This window comes from Dicentrarchus labrax, unplaced genomic scaffold, assembly GCF_905237075.1.
Source record: "Dicentrarchus labrax unplaced genomic scaffold, dlabrax2021, whole genome shotgun sequence".
Taxonomy (NCBI): domain Eukaryota; kingdom Metazoa; phylum Chordata; class Actinopteri; family Moronidae; genus Dicentrarchus; species Dicentrarchus labrax.
Genome location: NW_026136875.1, coordinates 301,478 through 322,036, shown reverse-complemented (window position 1 = coordinate 322,036; position 20,559 = coordinate 301,478). Strand labels below are relative to the sequence as shown.

At 41.4% G+C, this 20,559-nt stretch overlaps 1 protein-coding gene and 1 long non-coding RNA gene across 2 annotated transcripts; one reads left to right on the top strand and one right to left on the bottom strand.

Moving 5' to 3' along the window:
* The first annotated feature begins 1,082 nt into the window (after window positions 1–1,082).
* Window positions 1,083–20,504, top strand: csf1rb (colony stimulating factor 1 receptor, b). The gene is made up of 20 exons (XM_051394777.1): window positions 1,083–1,181; window positions 8,112–8,387; window positions 10,444–10,752; window positions 10,833–10,969; window positions 11,050–11,212; window positions 11,680–12,064; window positions 12,215–12,330; window positions 12,613–12,710; window positions 12,902–13,028; window positions 14,589–14,693; window positions 14,826–14,936; window positions 15,330–15,489; window positions 15,589–15,662; window positions 16,126–16,214; window positions 16,313–16,435; window positions 16,599–16,710; window positions 18,936–19,035; window positions 19,106–19,232; window positions 19,320–19,461; window positions 20,110–20,504. The coding sequence occupies exons 1-20, from the start codon at window positions 1,124–1,126 to the stop codon at window positions 20,175–20,177; spliced, it is 2,880 nt and encodes a 959-aa protein (XP_051250737.1). The 5' UTR covers window positions 1,083–1,123; the 3' UTR covers window positions 20,178–20,504.
* On the bottom strand, window positions 15,669–16,079 carry LOC127360435 (uncharacterized). Its single transcript, XR_007883744.1, has 3 exons — window positions 16,021–16,079; window positions 15,791–15,980; window positions 15,669–15,760 (listed from the first exon to the last, which is right to left on the bottom strand). It is a non-coding gene; the product is annotated as an uncharacterized LOC127360435 (long non-coding RNA).
* Window positions 20,505–20,559: the final 55 nt, after the last annotated feature.

Here is a 20,559-nt window from a genome sequence, read left to right as displayed (position 1 = left end):
TTACCTTAAACTGACTTTTACTTTACTTTAAGTACTGATAACAATGAAATTCCAGAATCAGAATCGAGTTTATTGCCAAGTAAGTTTACACATTTGCCTTGGTGCATTTTAAATATAAATAAAGACAGATAGATAGATCTAAGAGCTGTACAGGAAGGATGTTGATATTTGCAATGTGCAAGATAGAGAACCAACAGAAGTGCACACAACCACAACCGTCTCCCCTGTCTTCAGAGCATTGAGCTCTTGGTGGTTCTGGCTGCACCAGGTCACCAGATGGTCAATCTCACACCTGTAAGTGGACTCATCTCCACCAGAGAGGAGTCCAATGAGGGTGGTGTCATCTGCGAACTTCAGGATCCTGATGGACTGATACTGGAGGTGCAGCTGTTGGTGTTCGGGGAGAAGAGCTGATGAAGGATCCGGTGCTGATGGTCCGGAAGTCAGAAACATGTTCTCCAGCTCCACCTGCTGCTTCCTGTCAGACAGGAAGTCTGTGATCCACCTGCAGGTGGAGTCATGCACAGTGAGCTGGGAGAGCTGGTCCTGTAACAGCTGAAGTCCACAAACATACTTTTACAAACACTGGATCTAGAATCAGCTTTACAGCAGTACAGCCAGAGAAAGTGCGCTGCTAGCCTTACGTTAGTCACCTTACTACCTCCTCATCTCAGCTGAGAGCTACACATGCTCAGTACAGACTCTCTTCAGCATGACAGCTAGTAGTAACTGTTAACATACTGACAGCTAATTGTACCACCAGGAGCCCCCAAAGCTACAAAATAAAATAAAATTAAATACAGTAAAATAATAGTCTATGAGTTTAGCCTTTGTTTATAAATTCCAGCTGAAAAAAACCTCAATAGTTAATCTGTAATTGCAGAGGCTGCGTTAAATTCTCATGTTCAGTTTAAAGTGGAATTATTATGGAAACAGTTTTTTAAATCTAAATGTTGTTTGGATGTTTTAAATGAAGCTTTATTTGAGCGATCAGTTACTTAATCCTGATAACTAAAGTGGGCGGGCGTGGTCTATTTCATGTGGGCGGGGTCTGGTTTCTGGTTGACAGAGAGGAAGTTTGTTTCCTTCAGTTTGACTTCAACATTGACCAGAAAGGAGAGAGATGAAGCTTTATACTCTACTGCTGTCGATCGCCCTCAGCTGCGGCTGCTCTGCCAAAGGTCAGAACATTTTATTGACTGTTTATTAACTGCTACTTAACTGTTAATAGGTATTAATGGTTTATTAATCCTTAAGAAAAGGCATTAATGGTTTATTAGTCTTAATAAAAGGTATTGATGGTTTATTGGTCTTAATAACAGGCATTAATGGTTTATTGGTCTTAATAGCAGGTATTAATGGTTAATTGGTCTCAATAACAGGTATTAAGGGTTAATTGGTCTTAATAACAGGCATTAGTAGTTTATTGGTCTTAATAACAGGTATTAATGGTTTATTGGTCTTAATAACAGGCATTAATGGTTTATTGGTCTCAATAACAGGTATTAATGGTTTATTGGTCTTAATAACAGGCATTAATGGTTAATTGGTCTCAATAACAGGTATTAATGGTTTATTGGTCTTAATAACAGGCATTATGGTTTATTGGTCTTAATAACAGGTATTAATAGTTAATTGGTCTTAATAACAGGTATTAATGGTTAATTGGTCTTAATAACAGGTATTAATAATTAATTGGTCTTAATAACAGGTATTAATGGTTAATTGGTCTCAATAACAGGTATTAATGGTTTATTGGTCTTAATAACAGGTATTGATGGTTTATTGGTCTTTAATAACAGGTATTGATGGTTTATTGGTCTCAATAACAGGAATTGATGGTTATTTGGTCTTTGATAACAGGTATTGATGGTTTATTGCTCCGTAATGATAGGTATTAATTAATTAAATAATTTAATTTCTGTTCATCAACAGTAACATTCTAATCACTTAATAATTGCTCATTATTAATTGATTATACGGGGACTTTCAGAATAAAAGGTTTTTGCTCAATAAAAATAAATTATTATTGATATTGTTACTGACACATTAATATAGATATAATATAAAGAATATGTTCATGTTAATATTTTTACTGATTAATATTAGGAATATAGTTGATGTTCATATTTTTACTGACAGATTAATATAAAGTTTCTAAGTTATAGTATATAGTTGATATTTTTCAGAAAAATTTACCAAGCTCATTTTTTTATTTAATTTATATCAAATTAAACATTTATATCAGCTATTACTGTTAAAAAAAAAATTGTAAAACAAATAAAATAATGAAAATACTAAATACTAAATAATAAAATAGAAATACTGACAGATAAGTGCTTGTTTATGTTATTGATCGATTGACTAACATTAAATCAATAAACAATCAATCCCACTGTAGTAAACACGGACAGCTGTACATTGTTCTGATTACATAACTCATGATCAATAACTAGGGAGTCGACAGCTTTATTCGCTCGACACAATCCAGCACTGCTCTCCATCCCAGACCTAAAGTCGACCTCCGCCCTCAGTCTAAAGCTCTGGTGCTACCAGTCTAAACACCAACACAAGCTAATGAGCGGACAGCAGTGATTACTTCACTGTCTATTAGGAAACTCTGTAAATCACAGAGAGTTGAGGATGTCAGAGGGAAAACCAGAAAATATTTTCTCCATAAAATCCGATCCAGTTTCATCAGAATCACAAAGTTCCACAGAACAGGAGAACAGAGGAACCCTGTTACAGTCAGTGGAACATCTACAGGATAATGTTACTGTAAAGTTACAGAATCAGTTGAAAATATACAGAAAGTACACACAGTTATTTCCACAGAATATATTTATTGATCTCTGGGGGAAACTTGTGGCTAAACAAGACATTGTAAGGAATACATAAATAATAATAATGACGTTATTAAATTACAATATATAATACTGTAACAGTCGGAGATTGTTCTACAGTACAGATCAGTGTGGATCAATAACTGATCAACATCCTGTCTGACCATATAAATCAGACCTCTTCTTCTTCTACTACAAGACGGTTGTGGGCTGGAGGTAAAATGTTGCCGCGGTAACCGGTTCCTCCAACAGTCCCACAGCCTTCAACAAAGAAGAAGTGAGACGAGGAAGTGGGACGAACAGAGACCCTCAACACACACACATATAGTTATTGTGTGTGTGTGGTTGAAAATGTGTTTCCTGACTTTTTGAGGTTTCATCACCGCCCCCCCGTCCCCCCCCCACACACACACACACAGACACACACACACTGAAACCTCCTAACTGCAGGACTTTCTCATGAACACACAAACACAAAGACCTTCTATCTCTATCATGTTGTCAGTTTGAGAATGCTGATAATCAATAATCATTGATCATTGATGATCAGTGGTCAGTTGCACTGATTCTGAATGAAACAATAAACTGATGTATGATTTAAGCAGCTCAGACACAACAGATAATTAATATTTAATATCAAACTGACTGTAAATTGTATTAGCAATGTTAAATGTTTATGGATGTAGAAATATGACAAACAAAACTAAATAAACACAAACAAACAAACAAACAAACCAGAAACCAGCTGACTGAGAGAAACAAAAACTCAAATCTTCAAATATATCTGTCTGTCTGTCTGTCTGTCTGTCTGTCTGTCTGTGCTACTTTTAAAAACAAAACAAAAATGATCAATAGTTGAACTGAACAGTGTCACTACAAACCAAGTCCATTAAAAAATAATAAATACAGACAGACAGAGAGAAAGAGAGAGAGAGACAGAGAGAGAGAGAGACAGAGAGAGAGACAGACAGAGAGAGAGGGGGACAGACAGATTAAAAGAACACATATGGACAAAATGGATTTGATGTGTTAAGACTTTTAGACTGTAACAACAGCAGAAGCTTCTGCTTCTATTCCCAGAATGCAGCAGGCCTTGGTTCTGTCTGTTACTGTCCTCTGGACCTCACTAGTGTCTCTGCTGGCTGAGTACTGATGAACCGTTTCCAGTGCTGCTAACAGTGGACAACCAACGATAAACTGCACTCAGGAGCTGCGGACTCTGACTTTTTCTCTTGTAACACAGCATTCATGAACACAGCACTCATACATCCATGATAAGAGCTTTAATATGATGTAGGACCGAGGCGGAGGTCAAATGAATGGTTCAAAGACAATTCTTAAACTGGTTCTGTAGGATAGTTAGTCTAAGTTTAAATTCAGAGTGTTTGATTGTTTACGCCCTGGCAGACTGCTGACACACACACACACACACACACACACACACACACACACCCCTACACACACACATACACACATACACAGCCTGTTGGTTGTTTCACTTCTCGTTCTGATTGTGAAACTCGATGACGTCAATCTTCAACTGTCACATGAAGCTTCACAACAAATCTGTCTGCTGATTCTGTGATTATTGATCAGCCAGTGATTTCTTTGCAGTCACTGATTGGTGATCAGGTTGTTGATCAGGGTGGAGGTTTGATATCAGGCAATAATTTAAGACTAAAGACTAAATGTGTTATATAATAATTAATCCTCTGTATAATAAGCAGTCCATAGTCTTTGTGTCGTCCCCCAGAGTTCTCTGGTCATCGCCATCTTGGCAGTCCTGACTCCGCCGAGTTTAAAAGCTCTGTGATTGGATGATTGTTCGTGAATAGTTCTGACTTTGATCACAGAAACAGATATTTGCTGAAGCTGATCTGTGAGAGATTTATGTTTAGTGTGTTTAGTGAGCAGGTTGCAGCAGCAGTAATGTTACCTGAGAACGTGAAGAAAGGTGCTAGTTCATTAGTGCACCATCTGCCCTGGTGTATTTATGTTTCCTATACGTGACGCAAACCAGCGTTACGTAGTTAACGTTGTGGGAGGAGGTCGGGGTTAACCCGGCTGTTGTTTGGAAGAGGGCAGACACACTCAAAAAATACTCAGCAGGTGATTGGATGAACTCTGTCTATCAGCGTCTATCAACCAATCAGATCAATGAACCAAATAAAGTATCAAAGAAAACATCTTTTCCATTAATAATAGTCCTAAATGGTTCTCTTTGTTCTTCTTTCAATAAGAAATACTCTCCAGTTATGTTAGAACTGATGCTAGCAACAGCTATGCAAACCTCTTTAGCCGCCATTGTTGTTTAACCTTCTCATTGCGTCCTACCGCTAGTCGTTCCTCGAAGGATGCTGATTGGTCCAAACTACTGTGGCTGGACACGAGCGTATAGCTTAAAGTCTGGAAAGATGGACTCTTGTGATCTGGTGAGTCCAGCTGCTTCGTAGCGTTAGCTTGTGATGAATGACAATAACAGGACTGTCACACAGGAGGCAGGGTTCGATTCCTGTGTGAAACAGAATCTACCATGTGTAGATCATACTGTCAACTGTTGCATTCTTATTAAGTTAGTTAGGGTTAGGGTTAGCTCAGTAATGTTAGCTGTTTCTGTCATTTACTGAGCTAACATCATTTGTATTTAAGCTCAAAACAGCATTTTACCCTCAACTGTGTCTGAGAGGAGGTGTCATATTTAGTTTTTTCTCTATTTGTAATGTGAATGAGAAACATATTTTTATTTTTTATCAAGCGTATTAAATGTGTGGCACTCCATACACAGATCTATGGCTGCCTCACAGTGCCACAGTGTCTGTCAACCTCTATTTTAACTGGACCTTTATTTTGAAAATCAGAGGAGGCTGAATGCTGTAAACTGAAGTTTTGACTTCAGTCGTCTTCACTGCAGGTGATCACCATGACAATCCACCTGCCGCCATGATGTTGGGCGCTGCCCTATCAGACGTTGACGCCCCCGGTCCGAGCGCGCACACCCTGCCCCCCAAGCTGGCAGAGCTGGTCCAGGATCAGCAGCAGGAGGCACCATGGAGGAAGGAGCTCTTGGATCTGCTAAAAGAGCTGGTCCAGGTCCAGAAAGAGGTCGCCAAGGGCCAGGTCCAGGTGGTCCAATTGCTTGGTGTGCTGCAAACTCAGGTGGGTTTAGTTTAGTTTGGCTTAAGTTTAATTTTAAGTTTAAGTTTTAGTTAAGTTTAGATATGATTTAGTTTATCTGAGGTTTAGCTTAGTTTAAGATTAAGTCAAATTGAGTTCATCAGAGTGCTAAGTACGCTTGGAATTTGGGTGGGTTTAGTTTATATAAGGTTTTGATCCGGGATAGTTTAGTTTAGTGTGGTTTAACATTAAGTTAAAGTTTAACTTTAATTTTAAAATAATTAACTTATCTTAAAATTAAGTTTAAGTTTGGATAGAATTTTGTTAATCTGAGGTCTTGTTTACTTTCATTTAAGTTTAGTTTAGTTGAAGTTTAGATTTAGTTGCTCGGCATGCTGGGAGCTCAGGTCAGACATCCAGTAGGATTATTTCAGAGTGGGTGTCAATTAGTCTGTATTCCCAGAACAGATACACTATAGTCTGATCTGGTCTGAGCTACAGGGACTGTTCCATCTTGTCTGACCAGGTTTGACTGAACTGATGTTGCATCCCCAGGGTTCCCAGCAGATCCAGGATCTGCAGAACGTGGCTCGACACCAGAGTCTGCTGGTTGAAAACCATCAGGCTTTACTGCTGCAGACGTCCCGCATCGCCACCCACCTCCAGGAGGTCACCAAGAAACCTCCTCAGAGTAGCCAATGAGGTCCTCTGATTGTCCAATGAGTTTCTCTGATTGTCCAATGAGGTCCTCTGATTGTCCAATGAGGTTCTCTGATTGTCCAATGAGGTTCTCTGATTAGACAGTGGAATATGTTGTGGAGTGGAGCTGACCAGGGATTCCTTTATACCAGCTAACCAATGAGATAGAGAGGTCAGTTATTAACCACTAACATACTGGTTTTCAGTCAGCTAATAAATAATCAATGAGTATGCTGATAGATTTAAAAATGTTGATAATCAAAAGTCATCATTAATACTATTTTTTTCCAGTGAGACTTTCTGTTGTATCTCTGCTGTATCGTCTCTTCTTCTCTGATTTTAAATAAAGTCGTGTGATATCATCCAACCAATTGTGGAGTTTCTGTGTGCTATAATACAATATATATATATATAGCAGGGACAGCCTGACAGTGCCTGAAGTTAGGCCACTGTTCAGTGAGTGTTGGAGTTTTTCCACACCTATCTCTTTCTGAATGAACAGAGTGAACAAGCCTGTAGTAAAGTCCTCAGGAGGCTTTAAGATTTCTTTATGCGCAAATACAAGAGGAATTATAAATAACTTTATACAATCCCTGTTGAGACAGAAGTCAGGTCTTTGGATCTTCACATTTCTAATGAAACAATGGTTGAATAAACTTTGATTTTGCTGACAAATTATTTACTTTTAAGATTTCTTGCTGACACATTTAAAAGTGGATTTAAAGTTAGGGATGTCCCCCGACCCGAACCGAGTCATTTAATATTGAGTATCTGTCGACACTGAGTCCTGATCCAATATTTGTATTTTTGTAGACAATAGTGTGCACATTTGAACTACATTACAGTTATTATATCATTATATGGTGCTCCGTTGCAGCCTTTACCTGAGTTACTGAATCTGTCTGTATTCTGCTGATTATTTACACCATCTCCACATCTCTCGATAATATTAATGACTTACTCTTATTGGCGGGGCTTTGTTGCACTTGCAGTGACATTTTGTAGCTTTTTGTCTAAGCTCAGCAATAAGAGTCGGCTCTTCATTCAGTTCCACTTCTTGAACTGTTCAGCCAAATGAATCAATGTGTTGATCTATGACCTATGTGTGCACATATATCACTTAAAGAACATCTCCACAATATGATAATATTATATTATGTTTGTTATGTAAATTAAATGATATAAATATATTCTTTCTGGATTATATTCAACAATTGGCTCATCATATTAATGGCTTGTATTCATTTATTAGAAGAAGGACATGAATATGGGGAGGGACAACCTGAAGACGACCAATCAGCTGTATCTCAAGCTAATTATGGAAAGTGGATCAGAGCAGTAGATCGTAGTAGAAATACTTTGTGTTTTGTTTTTTGGTTCATGCTGTAACCCCAAAGGGGGTGTGGTCAGGTGATGTCCTAATTGTTGAACTGATTCACTGTTGGGTTGTTTCAGATCCTCCTGGTCCTCCATCGATCCATCTGAACTCTGACTTCCTGCCGAACCAAACCGAGGTGGTCCTGACCGCTGGCGCCACCTTCAACCTCAGTTGTCATGGTAACGGTATGGTCCGTTGGTCCAGTACTGCGTTCCGTCTGCTGTACGAGGACAAACTGAAGGATCTGGTGGAGGTACGGAGGGCGGACCCCAGACACACCGGAACGTACCGCTGTGGGTACACCAACCAGAGCCTGGAACACCTGGACACCTGGATCCACCTGTATGTCAAAGGTAGGTTTAGCTCAGGCAACACCTCACACCAAATGTCTGATTCAGATATTCCAACTCCAATTCAATTCAATTCAATTCAATTCAATTCAATTCAATTCAATTCAATTTTATTTGTATAGCGCCAATTCATAACAGAAGTTATCTCAGGACACTTTTCAAATAGAGCAGGTCTAGACCGAACTCTTTAAAACATTAATTACAGAGACCCAACAGTACCACCATGAGCAAGACCTTGGAGACAAGGGCAAGGAAACACTGCCTGTTAAAAGGCAGAAACCTAGGACAGATCCTCCGGCTCTAGGTGGGTGGTCGTCTGTCTCGACCAGTTGGGGTGAGAGAGAGAGAGAGAGAGAGAGAGAGAGAAAGAGAGAGAGACAGACAGACAGACAGACAGACAGACAGACAGACAGGTGCAGAGCAACAACAGTATTGGCAATGGCAATCTAGCAGGACCATGGCAGGAGGCTCCACCAGGATCGATAAGAACCTGCGAGACGAGAAAGCACAAGAACTCCGGGGAAGAAGTGAAGTTAGTAATATGCATTAATGGAACATGAATGAGTGCAGAAAGAGAGAGGAAGAGAGGAGCTCAGTGCACCATGGGAAATCCCCCGATAGTCTAGGCCTATAGCAGCATAACTAAGGGATGGTTCAGGACTCACCTGATCCAGCCCTAACTATAAGCTTTATCAAAGAGGACTGTCTTAAGCCTACTCTTGAATGTGGAGAGGGTGTCTGCCTCCCGAACCACAACTGGAAGCTGGTTCCACAGTAGAGGAGCTTGGTAACTGAAGGCTTTGGCTCCTGTTCTACTTTTAGAGACTATAGGAACCACAAGTAGCCCAGTATTCAGAGAACGTAGTGTTCTAGTGGGGTAATAGGGTACTATGAGCTCTTTAAGGGCGGCTGTGGCTCAGAGGCAGAGCAGGTCGTTCCTCAATCGGAAGGTTGTGGGTTCGATCCCCCGCTCCTGGTGCCGACATGTCGAAGTATCCTTGAGCAAGATACTGAACCCCGAATTGCTCCCGATGCCGTGCATCGGTGTGAGTGTGTATGAATGTTAGTTTCTGTTCGATGGACTTTGCCATCACTGAGTAAATGTGTGTGAAAGGGTGAATGTGGCACATAGTGTAAAAGCGCTTTGAGTGGTCGGAAGACTAGAAAGGCGCTATACAAGTACAGGTCCATTTACCATTTAAGATATGAAGGGGCCTGACCATGAAGAGCTTTATAGGTGAGGAGGAGAATTTTAAATTCTATTCTACATTTTACAGGGAGCCAATGCAGAGAAGCTAGTACAGGAGAGATGTGATCTCTTTTTCTAGTTCCTGTCAGTACTCGTGCTGCAGCGTTCTGAATTAATTGGAGCGTTTTAATGGACTTATTGGGGCAACCTGATAATAAGGAGTTGCAGTAATCCAGCCTTGAAGTAACAAATGCATGGATTAGTTTTTCTGCATCTGTCTGTGATAGTATGTGTCTAATTTTTGTAATATTACGTAAATGAAAGAAGGCAGTCCTAGAGGTCTGCTTTATGTGGGAGTTAAAAGACAAATACTGATCAAAGATAACTCCAAGATTCCTGACAGTGGTGCTAGAGGCCAAGTTAATGCCATCTAGAGTAACTATATCTTTAGACAGTGAGTCTCTAAGGTTTTTGGGGCCAAGAACAAGAATTTCGTTTTTTTTCCCAAGTTTAACATCAGAAAATTGCAGCTCATCCAGGATTTTATGTCCTTAAGACATGTTTGTAATTTAGATAATTGATTAATTTCATCGGGCTTGATTGATAGATATAACTGCGTATCATCTGCATAACAGTGAAAGTTAATGGAGTGATTCCTAATAATGTTGCCTAAAGGGAGCATATATAAAGTAAATAGTATTGGTCCAAGTACAGAACCTTGTGGAACTCCATGACTAACTGTAGTATTTATTGAAGATTCATCGTTAACATGTACAAACTGCGAGCAATCTGATAAATATGACTTAAACCAGCTTAGTGCGGTTCCTTTATCCAATGAATCTTCCGTTTCCCATAATGCCCCTCTCTCAGACCCGGCTGACCCCTCCAGTGTGTTCGTCACTCCTCGCAGCAGCATCCCTGCCCTCAAGGAAGGCCAGGACTTCTTGTTCAGGTGTCTACTGACCGACCCATCAGTCACAAACCTCACCCTCCAATCAGAGGACAGAATTGGGGGGAGGGGGCAGGACCTGCCCCAGGGCATGATTGTGACCATTGACCCCCAGAAAGGAGCCCTGATCAGAGACTTGCAGATGTCATTTAAAGGACACTACGTTTGTTCAGGCTGGAAGGACGGACGGCAGTTCAGATCCAGACCTGGCAACCTGGTGGTGGTCCGCAGTAAGTCTGTCTGTCTGTCTGTCTGTCTGTCTCATTACCTGTCTCACTGCCTGTCTCACTACCTGTCTGTCTGTGTGCAGGGCTGCTTGAGCCTCCCTCCCTGTCTGTCAGTCAGGGTGAACTGGTTCGTCTGGAAGGAGAGCAGTTTGAAGTCACCTGTGTGACCAGTAACCCTTCCCATTTGTACAACGTCACCTGGACGGGCCCAAACTCAGAGGTCAGAGGTCAGAGGTCAGATGTCTGTCTGTCCTGCTCTCACACTGTCTGTTCTGATGCCCTCTGTTTGCTTTGTTCCAGAGACTGAAGGTCCGTGTCAGCCAAGACTATATCAAAAAACACGTGTTCAAAAACAGCACTGTGAGAGTGTCTGCTGTCAACCTGACTCACAGTGGAATCTACACCTGTACTGCTGTCAATGAGGCTGGGGTCGCCATGGCAACCACACATCTCAGAGTTGTGGGTAAGAACACAGAAACAGCCTGTTTATAACGGAGTTCACTCTAGACATGCTCCATTTGAAAAGTGTCCTGAGATAACTTCTGTTATGAATTGGCGCTATACAAATAAAATTGAATTGAACTGAATTCATACCTGGTTAAAACGTCTCCATGTGTGTCAGCAGTGTCCATAATACTGTCCTTTCTTCAGTTCAGAGACACACTCACTTTAGTCTGTTTTACAGTCGCTGTCAGCAGCCTGCAGCAGAGATGCTCTGTGGTGCATTGTGGGATTTTTTAACTGAACTTTATGAATCAGTCCAACTGTCAGTCTAACAGTCTCTCATGGTGGACGCAGGAGAGGATGTTAGACCATCGTCCAGACAACATCATCATCACTCATAATGACCTTCAAAGAACAAGATAATTGCTTTAGAGAACCAGATATCTCTTACTCTGTCTCTTTACTGTCTCTATTCTTCCTCAACAGACGCTCCCTTCCTGAGGATTTACCTGCAGCATATGCCGCATGCTAACGCTAACACCAAGACCATACAGGCCAAGGGTGACCTGGTTGTTAACCTTAGTAGCATGCTATTGGAGGAGCAAGGAGAGCTAGAAGCTAACATTAGCAGCGGTTCACTGGAAGTGAACAGGGAATTAATTGTTAACGTCAGCACCAAGAGACTGGATGTGAATGGAGCTAGCAGTGCTAACGTTAGTGGCAGCAGCACAGTGGAGGTGTATGAAGGCCGAGATGTGATGCTGACCTTTGTGATAGAGTCATACCCTCCAATCAGGAAGCAGCACTGGACAACACCAGCAAAGATCAACAACACGGTGTATGAGGAGAGCTACACTGCTAATGGCCACAGGTTAGCATGCTAAGAGCTAAAAGCTTGCATCATGAGACATTTATTAAGGTGGTACTGTTGGTGTTGCATTATGTATAGTTTGTGGTATTGTATTAAGGTGGTATTTTTCATGTTGCAGTTTGTTAAGGTGGTTATTGTTTTATTCTGAAGGTCAGAGGCGCGCTTCGTGCTGCGGCGGGTTCGCCAGGAGGATCGCGGTCGTTACTCGTTCCACTTCTCTAACTCGTTCTTCAGCGGTTTGCATAACATCGACCTCCAAATTTACAGTAAGAAACCTTAACTTCTTCTTCTTCTTCCTCAGTGCCACGGCTTCTCTATCTTCTTCTAAAGTCACACGGCCTATGAGCTAGCTGTAAATCATCAGTGTGACGGTCACCAGATTAAACAACTCAACTTTCTTTCCTCATATTTTATTTGATAAAAGAAAGAAAAGTATAAAATCAAATGTATCTTTCAGGTTCTCACAAAGTCTTCCATCCTTGTAAGTGTCCGAGTACAAGTCTGTTCATATGAAACCTGGTATGAGATGGTGTTACTGGTGTTTTCAGGTTCTGCAGAAGAACCTCAGACGGCTCTGATTGGAGCTCTGAGTGCCGCTGCCATCCTCCTTCTGCTCTTATTGGTCGTCTTTTATAAGTGGAGACAGGTACACTTGCTTTACTTCATCTTTATAATATATAAAAGTATATATGGATCACTAATCTGTAATGCAAACACACAGAACATAGAACAAAACACAATGACTGTAAAATTAAATACAGCATATATAATAATAATAATAATAATAATAATAATGATCTCATCCTCAACCTGCAGTTCTGTTCCTTCCTCTGTTAGAAACCCAGATATGAGATTCGCTGGAAGATCATCGAGAGCACCGACGGAAACAACTACACCTTCATTGACCCCACCCAGCTGCCGTACAACTACAAGTGGGAGTTTCCTCGAGACAAACTCCGCCTCGGTACGAGACAGTGTTTCAGTCAATACTAACATTGTATTTATTTAGTGTTTCTCTGGGTCGAATTTTATACAACAGGAAACTAAACGAGACATTTAAAGACAACTTGGAACATTTTGATATTTTAAACGCAGATTCATAAAGAGGACTCCAGTTAGTACTGATTGTTCACTCAGTAAAAGTACCGACTGTTCCCTCAGTAAAAGTACTGATTGTTCACTCAGTAAAAGTACTCATTGTTCACTCAGTAAAAGTACTGATTGTTCACTCAGTAAAAGTACTGACTGTTCCCTCAGTAAAAGTACTCATTGTTCACTCAGTAAAAGTACTGATTGTTCACTCAGTAAAAGTACTTATTGTTCACTCAGTAAAAGTACTCATTGTTCACTCAGTAAAAGTACCGACTGTTCCCTCAGTAAAAGTACCGATTGTTCACTCAGTAAAAGTACCGACTGTTCCCTCAGTAAAAGTACCGATTGTTCCCTCAGTAAAAGTACCGATTGTTCCCTCAGTAAAAGTACTGATTGTTCACTCAGAAAAGTACTGATTGTTGTTCCCTCAGTAAAAGTACTGATTGTTCCCTCAGTAAAAGTACTGATTGTTGTTCACTCAGTAAAAGTACTGATTGTTGTTCACTCAGTAAAAGTACTGATTGTTCACTCAGTAAAAGTACTGATTGTTCCCTCAGTAAAAGTACTGATTGTTCACTCAGAAAAGTACTGATTGTTGTTCACTCAGTAAAAGTACTGATTGTTCCCTCAGTAAAAGTACTGATTGTTGTTCCCTCAGTAAAAGTACTGATTGTTCCCTCAGTAAAAGTACTGATTGTTGTTCACTCAGTAAAAGTACTGATTGTTCCCTCAGTAAAAGTACTAATTGTTGTTCACTCAGTAAAAGTACTGATTGTTGTTCACTCAGTAAAAGTACTGATTGTTCACTCAGTAAAAGTACTGATTGTTCCCTCAGTAAAAGTACTGATTCTTTACTCAGTAAAAGTACTCTGTGGGTTTCTTTAGTGGCTGTTTTGTTTAGTCTTGTTCCATCTGTTATGTGATATTCTGCAGCCTGGATGTTGGAAAGGTATTCAGTGATGTAAAATAATGAGAATTATAATTCCCCTTAAATGCATTAAGAATAAAGTAATGAGCCTGTTTGTACAAGATCAGTAGAAAGTTCAGATATTTGTGTAAAATGTAAAAAGTTAGTACAAAACAAACACAAAAACTACAGCAATGACGTATTTGTATCTTTTTCCCACCTCTGGAAAATCATTAAAAGTGAAAATAAAACAGAATAAAGACACTTAACTTCCTTGTAAGTCAAGTCAGGAGCTGTGCTGTAGTTTGAATGTGTGCAGTGGTGACACTCAGTATTTCCATTTAAAACCCTCCAATCCCATTTCACAGTAACCGTTGTGTGGTCTATTGTTTGGATGTGAAAGAAGTTTCACACAGACGATCCTCAGATTACTCTGATTGTCTCTGTTTTCAAAAGTGGGAATTATCAGGTCCAAATGGAAATATTTAATCTGTCTGTCTGTCTGTCTGTCTGTCTGTCTGTCAGGTGCTGTTTTGGGTTCGGGGGCGTTCGGGAAGGTTGTCGAGGCGACGGCGTATGGTCTGAGAACCGACAATGACATCACACGAGTTGCTGTCAAGATGCTCAAACGTCAGTCCACAAATCTTCCTCATCCTCATCATTGTTACAGGTTTACACAGTGTTGTTGTTGTTTTTGTTGTTGTTGTTGTTTTTGTTGTTGTTGTGATTGATGTTATTATCTGTCGTGTTGTTAACGAGCAGCGAGCGCTCACTCTGAGGAACGGGAAGCTCTGATGACAGAGCTGAAGATCCTCAGCCATCTTGGGTACCATGACAACATCGTCAACCTGCTGGGCGCATGCACTCAGGGAGGTGATGATGGTTTTAATTAATTATAAAACTAATGAGAACGTATTTAATGTGGATTAATCCGCCGCTGAAAATACAGTTGTGCTCATAAGTTTACATACCCTGGCAGAACAAAACCTTTTCTTTCACTCATGGTTAGTGGTTGGGTGAAGCCATTTATTATCAAACAACTGTGTTTACAGTTCACCCAACCACTAACCATGAGTGAAAGAAAAGGTTTTGTGTTATTATTCATATTCTTTGAAAATCATAAATTCTGCCAGGGTATGTAAACTTATGAGCACAACTGTAGTCCCCAACAAATTCCTCTGTTTATTGTATAATATGTGAGGAACCAGTGAGCCTCAGACAGGAAGTCAGACTGAACTCACTAACCTTTGACCTCTCTCCCATCAGGTCCTATGTTGATGATCACAGAGTACTGTAGCCACGGCGACCTGCTCAACTTCCTGCGGGCTCACGCTCAGGACTTCATGGCATCCATTTTGAGCGTGGATGAAGTGACAGGAGAGGCTTTCTATAAGAACGTGGCCGGCCAGCACGCCAGACTCAGGAGGTCTGAACTTTTCTTTTTGTACACACGATTAATCAATAAAAACATCAATTAAACTTTATTATTATATCTGTTATTACCATCACTGTGTGTGTGTTTCAGTGACAGTGGGATCTCCTGCTGCTCAGAGTATCAGGAGATGCATCCAGTTCTGAGTCCAGGACAAACACACCTGGGTAAACACCTGAACTCACCTGTACACACCTGAACTCACCTGTGCACATCTGAACTCACCTGTACACACCTGTACACACTTGAACTCACCTGTACACACCTGAACTCACTTGAACTCACCTGTACACACCTGAACTCACTTGTACACACCTGAACTCACCTGTACACATCTGAACTCACCTGTACACACCTGAACTCACTTGAACTCACCTGTACACACCTGAACTCACTTGTACACACCTGAACTCACTTGTACACATCTGAACTCACCTGTACACACCTGAACTTACCTGTACACAGCTGAACTCACCTGTACACACCTGAACTTACCTGTACACAGCTGAACTCACCTGTACACACCTGTACACATCTGAACTCACCTGTACACATCTGAACTCACCTGTACACACCTAGTCACCTAGCTTTGTCTCTGAGGTCGGACCTGTCTACCTTTCTGTCTCTCAGGTGTGCAGACAGACAGTCTGTCTGTTGGTGACCTCATGAGGTTTTCCCTCCAGGTGGCTCAGGGTCTGGACTTCCTGTCCTCCAGGAATGTAAGAACACACACGTTTGTCTTTCTGTAACTGTGAGGTCCTTTAGTATGTCCGTACAATGCAGAATCTTCTCACCTGTCCACCTGTCGGTCTCTCAGTGTATCCACAGAGACGTAGCGGCGAGGAACGTCCTGCTGACTGATCATCGTGTTGCAAAGATCTGTGACTTCGGTTTGGCCCGAGACATCCGTAACGACGACAGCTACATCGTTCAGGGAAATGTTTGTATTTACACTCTCTGTGTTTTATTTTGACACTCTTTGTTTTATTTTGACACTGTGTTTTATTTTGACTCTGTGTTTTATTTTGACACTCTGTGTTCTATTTCGACACTGTTTCGACGCTGTGCTTTATTTTGACAGGCTCTGTGTTTTATTTTGACAGGCTCGTCTTCCTGTGAAGTGGATGGCTCCAGAGAGTATCTTCCAGTGCGTGTACACCGTCCAGAGCGACGTCTGGTCCTATGGAGTCTTACTGTGGGAGATCTTCTCTCTGGGTAACCATGGCAACACCTCATCCAATCACATTACAGCTCTGATTGTCTCCAATAGTGATTACTGATCTTGGTCATCAACTTCTTTACTGGATATGATTAATCTTTCTTATTATCAGGATATGTACCACAGTCCTTTAAAGTAGCTGTAATTAAACCCCTTCTTAAAAAGTCTACTCTGACCCAGGGGTTTTAGCCAACTATAGACCGATTTCTAACCTCCCGTTCCTCTCTAAGATTCTGGAGAAAGTAGTCGCCAAAGAGTTGTGTGACTTTCTACATAACAATAGTTTATTTGAGGATTTTCAGTCAGGATTTAGAGTTCATCATAGCACAGAGACAGCTCTGGTTAAAGTTAATAATGACCTTCTGACTGCTTCTGACAATGGACTTGTCTCTGTACTTGTATTATTAGATCTTAGTGCTGCATTTGACACCATTGACCATGATATTCTTTTACAGAGACTTGAGCATCAAATTGGCATTAAAGGAACGCCCTAACCTGGTTTAAGTCATACTTATCAGATCGTACTCAGTTTGTACATGTTAACGATGAATCCTCCATAAATACTAAAGTTAGTCATGGAGTTCCACAAGGTTCTGTACTTGGACCAATACTATTTACTTTATATATGCTCCCTTTAGGCAACATTATTAGGAATCACTCCATTAACTTTCACTGTTAGCAGATGATACGCAGTTATATCTATCAATCAAACCCAATGAAATTAATCAATTATCTAAATTACAAACATGTCTTAAGGACATAAAATCTGGATGACCTGCAATTTTCTGATGTTAAACTCAGAAAAACCGAAATTCTTGTTCTTGGCCCCAAAAACCTTAGAGACTCATTGTCTAAAGATATAGTCACTCTAGATGGCATTAACTTGGCCTCTAGCACCACTGTCAGGAATCTTGGAGTTATCTTTGATCAGGATTTGTCATTTAACTCCCACATAAAGCAGACCTCTAGGACTGCCTTCTTTCATTTACGTAATATTAGAAAAATTAGACACATACTATCACAGACAGATGCAGAAAAACTAATCCATGCATTTGTTACTTCAAGGCTGGATTACTGCAACTCTTTATTATCAGGTTGCCCCAATAAGTCCATTAAAACGCTCCAATTAATTCAGAACGCTGCAGCACGAGTACTGACAGGAACTAGAAAAAGAGATCACATCTCCCTGTACTAGCTACTCTGCATTGGCTCCCTATAAAATGTAGAATTGAATTTAAAATACTCCTCCTCACCTATAAAGCTCTTCATGGTCAGGCCCCTTCATATCTTAAAGAGCTCATAGTACCCTATTACCCCACTAGAACACTACGTTCTCTGAATGCTGGGCTACTTGTGGTTCCTATAGTCTCTAAAAGTAGAACAGGAGCCAGAGCCTTCAGTTACCAAGCTCCTCTCCTGTGGAACCAGCTTCCAGTTGTGGTTCGGGAGGCAGACACCCTCACCACTTTCAAGAGTAGGCTTAAGACATTCCTCTTGATAAAGCTTATAGTTAGGGCTGGATCAGGTGAGTCCTGAACCATCCCTTAGTTATGCTGCTATAGGCCTAGACTATCGGGGATTTCCCATGGTGCACTGAGCTACTCTCTTCCTCTCTCTTTCTGCACTCATTCATGTCCCTTTAATGCATGTTACTAACTCCACTTCTTCCCCGGAGTTCTTGTGCTTTCTCGTCTCGCAGGTTCTCATGGATCCTGGTGGAGCCTCCTGCCATGGTCCTGCTTGACTGCCATTGCCAATACTGTTGTTGCTGTGCACCTGTCTGTCTGTCTGTCGCTCTCTCTCTCTCTCTCTCTCTCTCTCTCTCTCTCACCCCAACTGGTCGAGACAGACGACCACCCACCTAGAGCCGGAGGATCTGTCCTAGGTTTCTGCCTTTAACAGGCAGTTTTCCTTGCCCTTGTCGCCAAGTGCTTGCTCATGGTGGTACTGTTGGGTCTCTGTAATTAATGTTAAAGAGTTCGGTCTAGACCTGCTCTATTTGAAAAGTGTCCTGAGATAACTTCTGTTATGAATTGGCGCTATACAAATAAAATTGAATTGAATTGAATTGAATTGAACAGAAATGTAGTAATGTCTCCACTGACTACAGTACCCATGAGCCTCAGGGGTCGTTGTTATGGAGATGCCTCCATCCAGAGGTGAAGTTTTTCGATTGGATGTTCTCTCTAACCTCTGACTGTGTGTGTGTTCACCTGCACAGGTAAGAGTCCCTATCCAAATGTTGCCGTGGATACCAACTTCTACAAGATGATCAAAGATGGCCGCCACATGAATCAGCCAGACTTTGCTCCGGCAGAGATGTGAGGATGCAGACAGATGTTTGTTTTGTTTATAAAGTTATTTTGAATCTAACATCACCTGTCCTCTCAGGTATCAGCTGATGACGCTCTGCTGGAGTTTGGAGCCCACAGACAGACCCACCTTTAAAATGATTGGTCAGCTCATTAACAGGCTCCTCCCCTCCACCAATGACACATCACCACATCACAGTGAGCAGGTGAGCGTCGATCAGACATCTGTCAGGTGATCTGTGCCCTCAGCTCCGTCTGACAGGATTTTCGTCTGATTCCTCTGCTCTCAACAGTACAGGAACATCACAGAGTGCAGAGAGGAAGAGGAGGAGGAAGAGGAGGAGCAAGAAGAGGAAGAGGAGGAAGAGGAGCAGGAGGCCAGAGCAAGAGACACACTGAAGAGAGGAGGAGGAGCAGCAGGAGGAGGAGAGAGAGGTAAGGTGGCACATTACCCTTCCTTCTTATTCTGTGGTTACAAACAGTGACTGACGGAAAGTTTCTCCTCAGTCTGTGTATGCCTCCTCCTCTACCTCCTCCTCCTCCTCTATCTCCTCTTCCTCATCTACCTCCTCCTCTACATCCTCTTCCTTCTCTACCTCCTCTACCCCCTCTCCCTCCTCTATCTCCTCTTCCTCATCTACCTCCTCCTCTACCTCCTCTTCCTCCTCTATCTCCTCTTCCTCATCTACCTCCTCCTCTACCTCCTCTTCCTCATCTATCCCTACCTCCTCCTCTACCTCCTCCTCTTCCTCTGCCTCCTCCTTCTCCACCTCCTCCACCACCTCGTCCTCCTCTTCCGCTACCTCCTATTCCTCCTCTACCTCTTCTTCCTCATCTACCTCTACCTCCCCCTCCTCCTCTACCTCCTCTTCCTCATCTACCTCTACCTCTTCCTCTACCTCCTCCTCCTCTATCTCCTCCTCTACCTCTACCTCTACCTCTTCCTCCTCTACCCCTACCTTCTTCTCCTCTACCTCTACCTTCTCCTCCCCCTCCTCCTCCTCTACCTCCTCCTCTCCTATCTTATGATCATATGACTGTTACCTGTATGATTCTGACTCTGCCTCCTTTTGATCGTCTCAGATCTCCATGAGGACATTGATGAAGATGAGCAGGAGCCGATGATGAAGAACATCTACCAGCTGTCCTGATCATCCGTGTTAATGAACAGATTCAGAGTCTGCTCTCTGTCATGTGATTAGTTTACGATACGTGAAAGATCGCAACGAACCACAACGTACGTTACGATTATATAACTCGCTGATTTCCCCTAACTGACTTTTCAGATTAAAAGACCTCAGAGAGTTTAAAGTGCATCATCTTTATAACAGACTCTGGATCAGTTTCATTTTAACGAACAACACGTGATTTTAATCTTCTTAATCAATTAATCTGATTGATTAGATGTGTGATTTTTCATTGTTTGTGTTTTTAACAGTTTTATTATCAGAATGTAAAAATAAATTCAGACGAACGGACAGATTGTTTTCATTTATACATGCTTCTGAATTTTATATGATTATTATTACTGTT